Raw genomic sequence first — 15732 nt, forward strand, 5'->3', positions numbered from 1 at the left:
GGTCAGTCAGCCCTGCAATGCTCATGGAGCCATGCATCGCAATGCAGCACTCTCTGCATGTTTCTTGCCTCACTATCAAATATCTTCTGGGCTTTCCTATTCTGCAAACCAAAATCTAACCAAAGGAAATGGTTTTAGGATTGGAATATCTAATGCTGTGAGAGAACAAACAGCTGCTTTGAATTAGTGTTTTCTTAACATAGCTTGGGACCATCAGAACTTTTATGACTGTGTGACCTTTCAGCAAACAAATTGTGAAGAATCATTGTATTTGTTCAGCTGAGTAATAAGGACTCTTTTGTTGATTAACCTATAAATTACCACAGCTACAGTTTCACTTGAAAAGAGCCAAGGTAAAATATATCTGTGCTCTATCTACTTGGTTTCCTGGAGATGAGTCATATTCCCAACCATTTAGTGAAATTGGGAAATATATTGATTTTGGCTTGCAGTTCATCTCCACTCTCGTCCAGATTTCCTTCACTTTCATTTTATTGCATCTGAGATGATGGGTGATCTCATTACCAAATTGCACTCACTCTTGCAAATCATCTGAGATTTGGTTGCCACCAGACACCTACTGTAGCTGTGCTTACATTCTGCTGACGCAGTAAAATTGGTCAAGGCTGCTAAGTGTACATGTGTTTGCATTTTGATATAATGACTCGTGGAAATAGAAAGTCTTTTAACTGTCTCTATCTATTTAAGTTTCATTTAGGAGGGTTTCTGCTTTAAATCATATGCACCCAAGGTTCGAATGTCTGGACAATGAGCTGAAGTCTGGGGCTGTTAAAGAAGAACAATTTCAGAGTGAGATGTTCTGTGAACTGCTTTAGAGTGGAAGTAGTATAGACCAGTGATTCACAAACTCTTTGTTATTAAGAAAGATCCTTCCCAAGACTGATTTCCCCTCACTTGGACCTCACTCATTTCCGACAAAAATTACAGAGCTTGGATCGCTGACATAAAAGTAATAGTCCAATAGAGTTGTGGAGATTAGTTTCAAAAACAAGTTCTCTAATGCTGTGCTTGCAGCTGTTTGGCTTCCAAAACCCCTCACTTTTCATCTTTGTGTTTTTTTGTTGTTGTTTTTTTTTTTGATAAGTGTTGAACATCACATAATATAACCCCAGATACTGTCACAGTATCACACTACACTTATTTTCCAGGTTGTTCTTTACATGTATTTGGAAATCTTTTCATGTGCCTTTTATTCATCCACCATTATTCTTTTGGCATTAGATTTGCTTTCCAGGTGGATGTGCCCAAAAGAAGATAGAAGTCAGTCATTTGAGGGATGCTGAAAAACTCACTTTCTCCCAGTTCAGTGTGTCACAGAGTTCCTGGAAACTGGAGTAGAGTTTTGAACATGGCTAAAATTTTCAGCAGGTTTTGAAAACGTCAGCCCAAATGGAAGTTGTTGCCAAAGGGACTTGGTGTACCCTGATTGTATCGTCTGGAGGGGAAAAAAATCAATTAATTTACTGCATTTTTAGCATGCAGACTCAGTATTTTCTATAGCTGAAGTGGTCCAAGCCATGATATATCACAATATATCAAATGTGAAATGATGCATTGCCTTATGACGTACTCACCTCAAGTCTTCCCCAGATCTAGCCATCTTTTTTAACTTCAGCTTTTGGTGCCAGGTAGTAGGCAATAATGTAGCTTTCTTGTCTGATGGATTATACAAACTGCCAGCCAAGAAAGATTGCCATATGATAACCCGTTTTCTTTTCCTCTAAATCTTTGTTGCATTTCCCACAGGAACAGTAATACCTGCTGATGAAAGAGAGAAAGCTGACAAATGAAATCTTCCACACTGTTGTAGTGAGCAGATGTAATTTCCTACAAATCAGGGTCAGCTACACATGTTGATGGTTCCTCTTTATTTCTCCGAGGGAAAACTCATTTTCCTGCCCCTCGGGGAACTGAATGGCTACAAGTAGGGTGATGCATGATGTAGGGATAAAAAACAAAACAACAGAAAATCCCTGTTTCTTACAGACAATTTAATGGATCAGTCAGTGAAAATGATGGCACAAAAGGGAAATTACTATGTAGAATATTGCAGCAAAGTCGATTTTGGAGCTTTGTAAATCACAAGCTAAATTTAGGGCAGTGCATGGGCAGTCAGGATTTCTTGTGCATCTGTGAATTGAGTTCAACAACTTGCAGGCTTCATTGGGATAATTTGACACCCACATAGGTAGAAAATAGGCTTTGAGCCAACACAGCAAAGAACTTGCATGTGCTCTCTGGGTACTAATTTTTCAAAAGCACATCTTAAAATAGCAGAAAATGTTGCTGTTTAAATAAATGAATAAATACAAGCTTGATAGATTAATTACATACATTTGGAATTTGATTCTTTAGTCAAAACAGCGTGCATTTCATGTCTACAGATAATGTGAATGTCTCTGAAGTAAAGCCCTTTGACTAAATGTAAAATGCAAGACGTGGACTTTCTTCCTAGCTCTGAATGCAGGTGGAAACTCCAACTGCATCTTAAGTGTGTGTTAGATGAAACCAACTGCACCTTCACTCTGACTTTTGCATGGAAGAAATACAAACAAGTGGAGCAGAAGAGAGCTGCAGCATGACCCAGCAAAGCCCATAACTCTGGGTAGAAATTCGAAAATATCATAGAATCATACCATAGAATCATATCCTAGGGTTGGAAGGGGCCTTAAAGATCTTTGTGTTTAATTTCAAACCTCCTTGATTATGCTTTATGGTTTTGCTATGGAGTGTTTGCATAGAGGAATAGTCATTTTTTATGATCAAATCTTGGAAATGAGAGTTCTTTCCCATCTGAATATCCACATGTAAATACTGTTGAGGTTTTGATTCCTTATTAATAGCTTCTGCAGTAAGAACTTTCCCTCTGACAATTTCTATCATTAAGTCCTTATCCTGGGATTTCTTTCTGCTCACTGCTTCAGCCTGAGACAACCTTGGACAAAATATCTTTTTACTAGTTGGTCTGAGGCATTGTTTGACGGGTGACAACAGAAATCTTTGTACTGAAGCACCCCTTCCATAAGCACATCCTTTCTTTACAGGTGCTTGGCTGGATCCGGAATGGAGAATCGATGCTGAATGCAAGCCTCGTCAATGCAAGCTCCCTCTCTGAGGCTGAGCAGCTCCAGCGAGAGCATGAGCAATTTCAGCTGGCCATAGAGGTAACATGAACAAATTAATTTGGTTTCTTCTTCCCAGGTGAACAACATGCAAAAGATTATCTCTTGGGCATCAGCCATGGCTTGCTTGAGGGAGAGGAGGAATGAAAACTTCAGAAAATTGACTTTGCATTAAAATCATAATGCAACCGGAGGTTAAGAGTGAAATAAATTATTTATCAACTGCAGCTATTTTTTCTGCTGTCAGATATCAGCAACTCCATTCATGGAAATGATACTCACACATCTTCTAACAATTTCTTTGGTAAAAAATAATAACATTAAAATTCAAAAAGTGATCTGAAGGCGGGAGAAGTTCATGGAGTCATTCTCTTTCCACATCCAAGATTTACTGATCATTTCAGAGCTTTCATTTATGAGTATCTTTGATACTGGATAATGCTCTCATTGGTAGACACTATGTGATTCAACTGTTCTATTTTTGATGTTCATTCAACCCCCCCTATCCTCAGATACCTTCACTTTAAGCATGACGTAGGAAGGGCAGTTCTTAGGAAGTGCTGAACTGAGCTCATGGCCCTACTTGCCCTGGAGTAGCACATCTTTGAGCTGGCCCTTGAAAACCAATTGTCTCACTCATGGCGTCGGGACATGGCAGGAGGAACAGAACCTTCTCTGAGCTGCTTTGCTTTGGATTAGAAAGTAGTGGAAAATTATTAACTCGTCTCAGCAAGGGACTACAGTGAATCACAGAATCATAGAATCATTAAGGTTGGAAAAGACCTCTAAGGTCATCTAGTCCAAGTGTCCGCTCATCACCACCATGCCAATAGTGCTCACGGTTTGAGTCAGCATTTTATATGCCTTTGCCATTATGAACACACTCTACATTTGCAGGGTGTGCTCACTCTAGTTACGTGTGAGAGGGCGCATTGGTTCCTCCTGTTCCTGCTTAGCACAGTGTATACACTTCCCCATCTTTCTGTTAATTGTTACAAAGCAAAGAATAGGTTGGCAAATCCTTTTCTGTGGTTTGGAAAGCTAAATCAAAACTAAACCAAACTTTAAACTACGAATATAATATTCCCATAGCTGAGATTTTAAGAGGTGACCAAAAAATAAAGACTCTTTATGTCTACTGGTAAACTTCAAAGCAGTCAATATACATGATAACTTAGCTAGTAAGTACAGAGTTTAGATGTTAGCAAATGACCCATTTTGATCCAGCTCCACTCACAGTCAGGAAGGAGCAGCTGTGGCAGCTCCTAAGGGGAAAAGGAAGGGATTTCCTATCAATGCTGTAAGGGCTGGTGGGTACCATGCCATGCTGACCGCATCCCAGCAGCCACTGCCAGGCAGCGGTGGGAGACAAGACACTCTCCAGCTGTGTTATCACAGCTTGCTGCTCTTGGGAAAGGGCTTGGGTCTGCTGGGAGATGCAGATCACAGAGGGAGAAGTGGGCTACAGCACAGTAAGGGGAAAATAAGTTTTCAAAGGGAGGAAACACTAGATTAAATATTTAAACTGTTCAAAGCTCAGTGTGGGGAAGTGATCAGCAAAGCATACAGGGCAGACAGTCTTCTAAAGGCATGCTAGATGTGGAATTGATTTTCAGTTAAAATCCTTTAAAGTCTATTTAAAACAAGTATTATGACTCTAACATCAGTAAAGCAGCTGGATATTAAATTTAACCAGTTGTTCTTGAACATCTTCCTAAATATTTCTGCCAAGTATTAATCCTTTTTTTTTTTTGCTAATAGCTTTCCTAACATTGCATAATTCACCAGTGTATTACCAGATGATTTCAAGCTTCTTTCAAGGTTCAAGGATTAGATCATAAATGTATCACATGAGAATTTGTCGGCAGCAGTTACAACTGAGATGCAGAACAGAGGAGACTTTGGGAGATTTTAGTGCTTCTGTTCAGAAGATTAAAATCAAATACCGAACTAAACCTGAACACAGTTACTTGGGGGCTGGGAAGGACTGGAGGCTATTTTCCTCTCGGCAACCTATGAAGGAAGCTGTAACCACTGTTTGGTTAACTGAGAGAGCTGATACAGGCTGAGGAATGGGACAGATCACTCAGTCCTGCCTGTAAGCCCTGCTGCTCATGCCAGCAAACTGCCTGGCAAGAATCAAACCAGGGTGATTAGGCCCAGAGTTTGCCAGTTCATTGGGGTTTGCTTCTGTGCCTGGAGCCTGTGTGAGATGCAGTCAGCACTGAGCACAGGCGGGGTGAGAGCTCAGCACAGTTGCTACATGCACTGGGGCTGTCCAAAGGGATCCACCAGGATTCCCATCCTCACCCAGGCTGTTGCCCTAAGGGCATTGGCTGGCCAGTGCAGCTAACCCATCTCGGCCAGCTCTTGCTTGCGCCAAGCTTTAATAACATTGCAAATGTACGTGAATAACTGAAGCTAAAATGCTTTGCAGAAATGAACTGTTAACTGGAGATAACCGAAAATGTTTCACTCTCTCACATCTCCATGCTCACACCTCACTTCACCTTTCTACCATAAATCTGGCACATCTGTACAACCTCTCTCTCCTCTCGTCATGCGCAGTCCCTCTTTCATGCCACTTCCTTACAGAAGACGCACCAGAGTGCCCTGCAGGTCCAGCAGAAAGCCGAAGTTCTGCTGCAGGCTGGGCATTATGATGCTGATGCCATCAGAGAATGTGCTGAAAAGGTGGCCCTGCACTGGCAACAGCTGATGCTGAAGATGGAGGACAGGCTCAAGCTGGTCAATGCCTCAGTGGCCTTCTACAAAACCTCTGAGCAGGTGAGCAGTGCTGTGCCTATCTCACAAAGATCACTTACAGTCTAGGACCTTTCCGTCAACTGATCTGGACAAGTGTGGTCCTCAAGTGCCCCCAGCCAACAAACACCAACGTGAGTGCACCCCCACATGGCAGTGGTGGTGGATGTGGGTTTTCTACTCTGACCCCAAGTGCAGAGGGTCTTCTGCTGGCAGTGGATCTCACAGCATTAGCAAAATGAACTGACATGACATTTACTCCAGTGGCATAGCAGTGCTCATCCACACAGGAAAACTGAAGCTTGAACTGGTCAAAATCATGTTTCAAAAAGACAGATTGAAGTACACAATAATTTTCATCTTAAAGTTTTCATTGAAACAATATGGAAGGTAGATATTTTTTGAAGGGTTTTTTTTTATTTATTTTTTAAATTGTCCACTTTCCAAAGGGAAGGATTTCTGAAATTTCAGTTTCAAATCCTCGTGGCGTCAGAATTCATTTTAAGGAATGTAAATCTTCATTTCCTTGAGAACTGTTTGCCATTAATTACTTGTTATTTTGTAAGCAGCAATAGCCAATGTTTACATTAGTAGTGAGACACCACCGTGCCAAAAAAAGATGCCAAGATATGAAGTGATTTCTCTTAAATCCATCTGCAGCACCGGTAATTACAACAGTAACCGTTGTATGCTGACACAACTTTACTTCATTCCAGGCATCCATGAGCTGTAAAACACATTCCAATTGGCTGCTGGTTCAATAGGATTATTTATGCGTTGCATAAACCAATGCAACTTTACTGTAGTCAGCGGTGAGAATTAGTGTCATAGCGTGGATACTCAGCTAGCCTTGCTGATTATAATTTACTGCAGCCAGGCAGTCTGTGTTAGTGTGGACACTGTAGGAACCTGTGGTTTTATGAAAAGCAGCAGTAGCTTTCATTAAAATTTCTATTGTTATCAGCACGCAGTTTGTTCCCCAATTAGAGAACCAGATTTGGAAAGCTTTTTTAACACAGCTAAATATGTTGTTGAGGACCGAGATAATTTTTCCTTAACATTGATGCTGGAAAAGATCCTTGGGCCACTTTTTGGTGTCATTTGTTTAATGCATTTTTAAGAGTGCTTAAAATTAATTCATTCCTTATAATGAATGTCTTTCCCTGTGAAGGGTTTAAAACAGATTTACAGTCCCTGATGCACTCAGGATTGAAAAGAATTACAGCTGTTGGAGGATTGTGAGAAATGAAAACCATTAAGGGATTCATTAGTGCTTTAGACAGTCAAATGTGCTGGCCAAAATATGCAGAGCCAGTGATTTATCAGTTTGGTCTCTCTTCCTGTTTCCAAGTCATAGACAAGCATGCTGCAGTGCCCACCAGTTCACTGATGAGTTGTGTCTGCTCAGCAAATGGTTGGGGCAAAGATCAGTCGGTCTTGAGTGCTCATAAACCTGCTGCTTTCTCTCAGGCTCCATGATCTATGACCCTTAGCAATCTAGTCCTTGACTGGATGGCAGTAATTCATTGGATCCTGAGTTCTCTGAGTACTAGAAATGCAGCTAGAAGAGTGGCCAGAGAGACTGTCCCAACCAGCCCAACTTCTTCTTGTTTGTCCTCCTTAAGAGCACTATGCTCTTGTTATAACTGGTGCAGCGCTCTCTATTAGATAGTCCTATTTACTAGTTCCCATTATTCTACTAAGATAGAAGATCCTCTTGTAAGCCCTGCACAGTGGAACACCTGCATCCACCTGGGTTGCAACACTGATTTAATGTCTATTGGTATCCATATGTCTTCATAAAAGCTGTATAGGGAACAGCTAACATGCAGCTGAACAGAATTAGTTCCAGCTTCAGATTTGTTTCAGGAAAGTATTTAAGCATGTGTTTTTCTTTAAGTGGGTGCTAAGTTCCTTGACTTGGTGGGATTTAAGCAGACCTAAAGCACCCGACAGGAATAGGGATTGTTTTCTGAATGATCCACTGGGGCCAGACTGACCTCTGCCTTGGTTCAACCTTCTGAGCTTCCCTCCTTTATCCGTCAGAAAAGAAGAAGGATTTATCACCCCTAAGCCAGATGAATTACATCCCAAACAGTAGAGATCACTGTAGGCAAGAATAACTAATAGATCATTCTTTCCAGGGCCTGCTTCATACCCTGTTACCCTCCATGCCATGGCCAATAGTCTAAAATATATAGGTCCAAAATTTTTTTGGATTATAGACTTTTACTGACTGTGTTTCTCCTTGTTACAATTATGGATAACTGAATCGCTGTGCTCTGGGTATGCTTCAGGTGTGCAGTGTGTTAGAGAGCCTGGAGCAAGAATACCGACGTGATGAAGATTGGTGCGGAGGTCGAGATAAACTTGGACCAGCAGCTGAGATAGACCACGTCATCCCTCTGATCAGCAAGCATCTGGAACAGAAGGAGGCTTTTCTCAAGGTCTCAGCTTAGTTCCACAATAAATCAGAAAATCTCCCCATTAGGTAGTCAATTTAGAGCACTGTTGGTGAGTTTGAGAAGAAGCTCTAAGGCATAATTCCAGTTCAGTTACTGGCTGGCTGGCTGAGCCCTAGGCTAATTCCACACTGTTATAATAGCGATGTTAAGCATTATCATCAACGTTTATCTCTGAGAGATGTCATCAGGACTAATTAGTGACTAATTAGTGATATTTGCATTGCACTTGGAGGATGCTATTTGTTATGTTGGTTCAAAGTATTTATTCTTAACGTTGCATTATAAAGGACAGGATTTTGGTGCTGGCTTATATAAACCATCCAGAACTTCAAATTCTGTTCTACAAGCCAATAAGTGCAGAACTGCTAACACCTGAAGCAATTGTGCCTCTGTAGAGCAGCACTGGGTTGGAGACTGAGCTTTCCTCCTGCCTTCCAGGTGCTGCTTTGTAAGAGCAGCAGAGACAACATGCTGATAAGTCAACTGACAGGTAGCCTCAGACCTTCTACTAAAATTGATACGCAACATGAAACTACTCTGGCTTAAGAAATAATTCCTCTAGACTGCACTTTTGGAAGCAATGAATGCTCTTTTTGAGAGAGGGGCTAGTTCTGGTTAGATTGAAAATGTATGGGAGATACTAGCTCTTTAAAACCAGGTGCTTGATTATTGTCATTAATTTGCCTTAAGATATAAAATCAACTGCTGAATCCAAAATGACTCATGTATTTTAATACATTCGTGAGGCTGTAAGTTTATTTGTTGGGTTTGTTGACTCTTAGCTGAAGCTCCTCTTTTCCCAAATGAAAGAGAAGTATGTCTCCTTGCAAAATAGGCAGAGAGCTTGAGTCTCTTTTGCTTTCTTTGGTTATCTTTACTAACTTTTCTCGGTGGGGGCTGTTTTCCTTAGGCTTGCACACTGGCACGAAGGAACGCTGAGGTATTCCTCAAGTACATCCACAGGAACAATGTCAGCATGCCCGGAGTCGCAAGCCATACACGGGGGCCTGAGCAGCAAGTGAAAGGTTGGTGCACTGATGCATGACAGCATGAGAGGTTTTCTTTGTTTCTCCTTCTGCTGAGTTCCAGGTTGGTCAGGAATAAAGGAAAGGGCTTTCAAACTTGGGCTTTCTCTGGCTTCCCTTGTCAGAAGAGACCGTGGGAGTGATGCTGTGCCATCCCCTGTTATCCCATTGATAGGATGAGAGGCAATAGGCTTACGTTGCACCAGGGAGGTTCAGGTTGGAAATTAGGAAACATTTCTTCTCAGAAAGAGTGTTGAGGCGCTGGCGCAGGCTGCCCAGGGAGGTGGTGGAGTCACTGTCCCTGGAGGTGCTCAAGAACTGTGTGGATGTGGCACTGAGGGACGTGGTTTAGTGGACATGGATGGGTTGATGGTTGGACTAGATGGTCTTAGTGATCTTTTCCAACCTTAATGATTCCATGATTATGCAGATCAAAGATGATCTGAGATGATCAGGCACTGTTTTGCATTAATACTTAAAAATGTGCAAATGAACAAGCATATACCAAACACAAGGTCCGGATGCATCCCATTACTGCTGAACACTGGAGAGAAAAAAAAAGAAAAAAAGCCTCAAGCTTATTTGGCCGTAGGATTCTGTCCCTGGAATCACCCTACCACATCACACCATCTACCTGTGGGTAGTTTCCTTTGGTCAAAAGAGCACTGTTTACAATCAGATCTGTACATCTGAGATGTTTGAAGTGTTTCTACTTCTCTGCTTAATTAAACATTTGTTAATCTATGTCTAGCAATGCTGTAAGGTACTGATAAGAGTGAGCGAAGCAAATTCACAGAACTAAAGCATTTTATTATTATTATTGGCTGGCTTACAAGCTGCAGGAAGAGACAGGTTAATAGCAGTGCAGCCATTATAATATGTGGGAGGGATGGGAACTTTAGTTACTATATAGAGAAGAGATGAAAATGGTGCTACTGAAAATATTATTTTTCTTCCTTTCTATTAATAAAAGTTATAAAAGTTCTGCAGTGTTATTCTGACTTTGGTCCATTTTTCCCCTATTACGGTGTCCAATGTTTTTTGTAGTTGCTGTGAACTTTCACTCCCTGCAGCTGAAAATCGTGGGAAAATTATTTAAACACTTTTTCAGCGAGTCCCTGTATATGTGCTTGATATAAGCTTGAATATTCCTCACTGAGACTGTCTGGGATTATTTGCATATTTAGAAATCAGTGTGTATGTTAGTCTTTTTGTAAGCCAGATGTGTAATTCTCTTGCTCAGTGAGCCTATCCACAGAAAATCTTCAAAGTAGATGCCTTAGTTCAGGATAAAAGCACTATTTCGTAGAACACTTAGCAGTTACGATGTGTCTGGAGCTAAGTCATCAATATAGAACAAAAATAGTTTTATTTGGCACAAACTATTTATACAGAGAACTGATCAGTATACTCAGAAAGGGCTTCAGGAAAGAGAGATTATTTACAAGGTGCTGTAAATGCTCATAATAACTCACTGTGAGGGATCGATGAGCTGGGCTCATTGTTTTAATACAAAATAGTGTGGCTGCTTCTCCTACTGTGTGAGCCTATGCCCCCTCTAGTGGATGCCACACTCGCATCTCCTCCTTTACCAGATAACCCTGCAACACCACCTTTTTATTATTGCTTTTTGAAGCAATTCCTTTGAATCAATACTTGTTTTACTACATCCAATCTCAGGGGCTCTGTTCTTGGGAGTGCGGTCCAGGCAGAGTGAGTAAATTTGGGTTTTTTTATGGCTTATTTCTGTATGCATTCACAGAATCGTTAATCATGCAGTTCCTCTGCCCTACAGCCATCCTGAGTGAGCTGCTGCAGAGGGAGAACCGGGTCCTTCACTTCTGGACCCTGAAGAAGCGGAGGTTAGATCAGTGCCAGCAGTACGTTGTCTTTGAGCGCAGTGCCAAGCAGGTAAAATCCCCGCTGCCTTTCTGTCCTGGCAGTGGGTAAATATGCCTTGTGTCCATGTCATGCCTCTGTGGGGTTCCTACTGCGATCTCCAGTCGCATTTAAAAATTGTTCCTTTTGAATACCTGGCAAATATACATTCTTAAAACAATTGAAGAAAATTCCAAAGCTCAGCAACAAAACTCAGTATTTTTGCCAGGCCATATTCACTTCAGGATGTATTCGTCTGTTTGAAAATAAATACAAATGCAAATGTATGTTATTGAGCTCTAATTGAATGAGAACACTGCCTTCTCTCTCTTCGGATTATTCTTTCTGAAGATAGAATTTCCTACACTCCTTTTTCTCCTAGGAAACATCACCTTTTGTGTCCTTTCCCATCTGCTTAATTATTGTGTTCTTTTTATATCTTCCTAGAAAGCATTTTGATACACACAATATTATGGCTCATTGTTCTGATATCCTTTATAGGGCAGATTATTTTGTTGGAGGATTAGTTCTGGAAATATAAATACTATTTGTTTTGTTTTTTTTTCTTTTCCCTTTTGGCATTCACAGGCCCTGGACTGGATCCAAGAGACAGGCGAATATTACCTCTCTACTCACAACTCCACAGGGGAATCAGCAGAAGAGACTCAGGAACTCCTGAAGGAATATGGGGAATTCAGAGTACCTGCGAAGGTAAAGAATGACATTAGTCTAATTGTGATATCTGCCTTAGTCTGTGTTTATGGCCCTTTCAGTGCCTTAAATCTTTGTGATAATATTCTCTTGATTTTGTATCTTCATCCTGAAACTCCTAGCCCAAAGACAAATGTCTTTTGTCAACTGTGACCTATCATTTTTAGCAAGGCATAGTTTCAAAATTGAGGTTCTCTCCCCCTTGGTCTGTGCTGGTTATGGAGCATTCCTATGATCAGAATGAAGAGAAACTCCATTTGCATACATGGCACAGCATGCTAATGGAACGTAGCCACATCCTGTCCTCAGAGAATCTTCCAAGAATGATATGGAGTGCCTAATTGATCTGTTATATCCATGGTCATCTTGGATTCCCTTTTTCTTCCTTTACACCTGGAGAGGCTCAGGGGGTTCTCATCATATCATATAAATTCCTGAAGGGAGGATGCAAAGACGACAGAGCCAGGCTCTTTTCAGAGGTGCCCAGGGGCAGAACAAGAGGCAGTGGATCTCTGGAACACAGGAGATTCCTTCTGACCATCAGGAGGCACTTCTGTGCTGTGAGAGTGGCTGAGCACTGGCACAGCTTGCCCAGATAGGTTGTGGTTTCTCCTCAGAGGTCTGCAGAAGTCAGCAGGATGTGGTCCTGGGCAGCCTGCGCCAGATGTCCCTGGCCTGAGCAGGGATTGGACCAGGTGGACCCAGAGGTCCCTTCCAATCTCAACTGTTCTGTGATTCTGTCATCACAACCACAATTTGTTTCATTAATTCCAGCTGGACTGATCATAGACGATCATTTATCTTATCCCACTGATCTCAGTGAAGTACTTTAAATAAATGGGTTTGTAAACTCTGGGGTGAGCATAATACAAAGCTGCATTACCAAGAATCTATTAATTTATGTGGAACAATTCTGAGAAATCTGATGGGGTTTACAGAGAAATAGTGATTGGTCCTGCGTCAGACAAATTAATTCAAACCGTAGTTAATTCACAGACAGTGAACCCACAAGGGTATTAACAGCCACTGATAAGGATCTAAACTGCAAAGTCAGGCTGCAGCAGGACCACAGCTTCAGTATCGTGTAGCTTCCTTTTGCTGTGTCCTGAAATTGATCTTCTGTAATCCTTAAATTCCTCATTAGGCTGTCCATGCTTGCATGGGTTTGAGTCACAGGCTTTATGTTCTTCTTGTCTCCTCCCTTTTTCCTGAGTTTGCACATCTGTGAAAAAGGGAGATAAATAGCTGGACTGAAATTAATTTAAACAGACAGGCCCCATGCAGCATTTCTTAAACAGAACTTCTCTAACTATCACCATATCTACAGTCATTCCAATTACCATTTAATTTGGATCGGACTAATCCCATTGTGTCCTGGAGCTTCCAAACTATTTCTACTCATGATGTAACCTTAGAATTAAGGTTTATACCTTGATCCTTACTGACCATTACTGGCTGTTCCTTCCACTGACATATCTAGTCCTGCTCCCTTGGGCTGTAATCAATCCCTCTTCAATTGCTGACCTATAATTTTTCCAGGGCCGCGTGCAACCTGGTAAATGCAGGTCACTTCCAGATGATGATATTCTCAAAGTAAGCTGTAACTGAAATCCTTCCTGATCCCAGTACATTTCCAGCCAAAACAAATGTTTGGATAGCAAAAACACTGGTAGCTTTTGGCAGCGGGACACCCTTTCATATGACAGGAAGTCCAGTTTTTACTCCTCCATACCTAGCTTTGCTTAACCACTTAAATTATTTGTTAAGATGGCCTCTGATTCTCCTGTTTATTTTGCCACTGAAATTTCTATGAGGTTTCAAACACAAAACTAAGCTCAGTAAAACACAGGTCTGACACGTGCTTGTCCATTTGTGGCCAGATTGCTGGTAACATCAAGCACTTCACAGCAAGTCTCACGTCTGGCAAAGGGGGGAAGTTCTCCCCATCTGAAGAGCAGCACTCCACTATTTCTAGGGATCCAACTGATTCTCCTTTCACTTCTGAGGATTAACATGTGTGCTACAGCTAGAGTTCAATCTGTACAGTTGATAACTCTTTCTATGAGCACTTTGCACTTCATTTGGCTTAAACATAGAGTTCAGGCACCTTCAATAGATTTGGAATCTATGCTAAAATTTGTAGCTACTCGTTGTGCCAGGTTTGCACAAAGTCCCTCAGTGTGGAAAGCTGTGATGACTAGGAGGCAATCAGACCAAAATGGAATAGAAAAGACCTCTGGAAGGTTTGGGGGCTCGATGTACGTTTTGGAGTTCAGGCGTTTTTTACTTTGTAATGCTCCAACTGGCACTAAGTTTCTGACACAGAGAGCAGTGATTCAGACTCCCTTCCTGGCCTAATGCGCAGTGTATTAATGACCTGCCTGCACAGGTCTATAGAACCACCTAGGTACAGATTCAGAGGAACGTGGTGTGTTTTATGAGGTGTAATTTTAAAATCCTGTCTTCTACCCCAAGGCTCACAAACCCCAAAAAGGTTTTTGGTTATGAGGAGATATCTCTAACTTCCAGCATGTTTTCCTTAAGTGTTTGTGTGTGTAGTTTCAAATGACTTGACTTTCTATATCTCCTGCAGCTATGTAAGTGTCCTTATAAAAATGTCATTCCTTTCATGTTCTACTGGGCAAGGTTTAAAGCATCAGATTCTGTATAATCTGAAGTACAGGTGCTGTTTAATAACACACATAAAATTGTGAGCTCTTTCTGATTGCTGTGTGAATTAAAAACAAAGGAAATAATAGTGTAACATAACTGAGGACTGTATTTTGGGCAGCAAACAAAGGAGAAAGTGAAGCTCCTCATCCAGCTGGCTGACAGCTTTGTAGAAAAAGGACATATACACGCCGCTGAAATCAGGAAGTGGGTCACCACTGTTGACAAACGCTACCGTGACTTCTCTCTCAGGATGGGGAAATACCGCTACTCTCTGGAAAAAGCCCTTGGAATCAATACAGAGGTACTGTAAGTCCGTGTCCTTCTGAGGTTTCATACCACATCTGAAAGTCACAGAGGGAAGAGAAGGCTATGGATTGAGTGCTGCAAGTTATTGTGTGTCTGTTAGAACCACTTGAAATCTCGTCAGCCTCAGGACTGCTCTTTCTGAAGAGAAGGAGGTTTTTTTGCGGTGTATCAGTGATAGAAGGAGGAGACAGATGAAGATCAGAGAGAATTTCTGAACAAATGGTTGCACTGTTCTCCAGGAGATCATCTAGCTATTGTGAAGGAGGGGGGAACATATTATTTGAATAAAAGTCTGTATTAATTTTAGCATAAGCTGAAAATATTACTTTCATGCCATTATGTTGAATTAGACCCAGGCTTTGACTGTAAGTTTCCATTCTCTCACCCTTTAACTAAATGAAAAATTGGTCAACAACCTCATCTCTAACCTCTTCTAGGTGAAATAGAGCAATACAGGAGTAACAAAAATAAGACCCTCCTGCTATTTCCTGGCCACAAAAACACTTAAAAACCTGTTGATCAATCACTCTCAAAGTAAAGTATCACAGATGAATAAATTCCCTCACACCCTCAAGATAAATTTACTGTTCCTTGTTGAGTCTCTGGTTTACACAAAGTTACTGGCCAGTTTCTGGAAAGGTATTTCCATGGCAGAAGGCCTTTAGTAGTCAGAATTGTCTCTGGGCTATTCCTGGGTAGTTCCCTACCTTATCAGACTGTCTGTGAGGTCTGCTGCTAGGCAGTTATTTCAGATGTAAAAGGAGTAAG

At 41.4% G+C, this 15732-nt stretch overlaps 1 protein-coding gene and 1 long non-coding RNA gene across 12 annotated transcripts in view; one reads left to right on the top strand and one right to left on the bottom strand.

The window, feature by feature from the left end:
- The window catches only part of KALRN (kalirin RhoGEF kinase), a 459310-nt gene that overhangs the window by 311125 nt on the left and 132453 nt on the right, over positions 1-15732 (top strand). For 9 of the 10 annotated variants that reach the window (XM_021400221.1, XM_021400222.1, XM_021400212.1 and 6 more), the window contains exons 16-22: positions 3066-3185; positions 5712-5930; positions 8204-8353; positions 9282-9396; positions 11192-11307; positions 11863-11985; positions 14777-14959. In XM_021400221.1, the coding sequence (XP_021255896.1) occupies positions 3066-3185; positions 5712-5930; positions 8204-8353; positions 9282-9396; positions 11192-11307; positions 11863-11985; positions 14777-14959 (1026 nt within the window). The remainder of the gene's footprint in view (positions 1-3065; positions 3186-5711; positions 5931-8203; positions 8354-9281; positions 9397-11191; positions 11308-11862; positions 11986-14776; positions 14960-15732) is intronic. The other variant, XM_021400214.1, reaches the window with a different exon arrangement.
- LOC110400374 lies at positions 1169-5789 on the bottom strand. Of its 2 annotated transcripts, none has more exons than XR_002439769.1 (3): positions 5687-5789; positions 1596-1779; positions 1169-1456 (listed from the first exon to the last, which is right to left on the bottom strand). It is a non-coding gene; the product is annotated as an uncharacterized LOC110400374 (long non-coding RNA). The 2 variants fall into 2 exon arrangements; XR_002439770.1 differs by having other exon boundaries at positions 1596-1782.

Source organism: Numida meleagris, chromosome 5 (assembly GCF_002078875.1).
Source record: "Numida meleagris isolate 19003 breed g44 Domestic line chromosome 5, NumMel1.0, whole genome shotgun sequence".
Lineage (NCBI taxonomy): Eukaryota > Metazoa > Chordata > Aves > Galliformes > Numididae > Numida > Numida meleagris.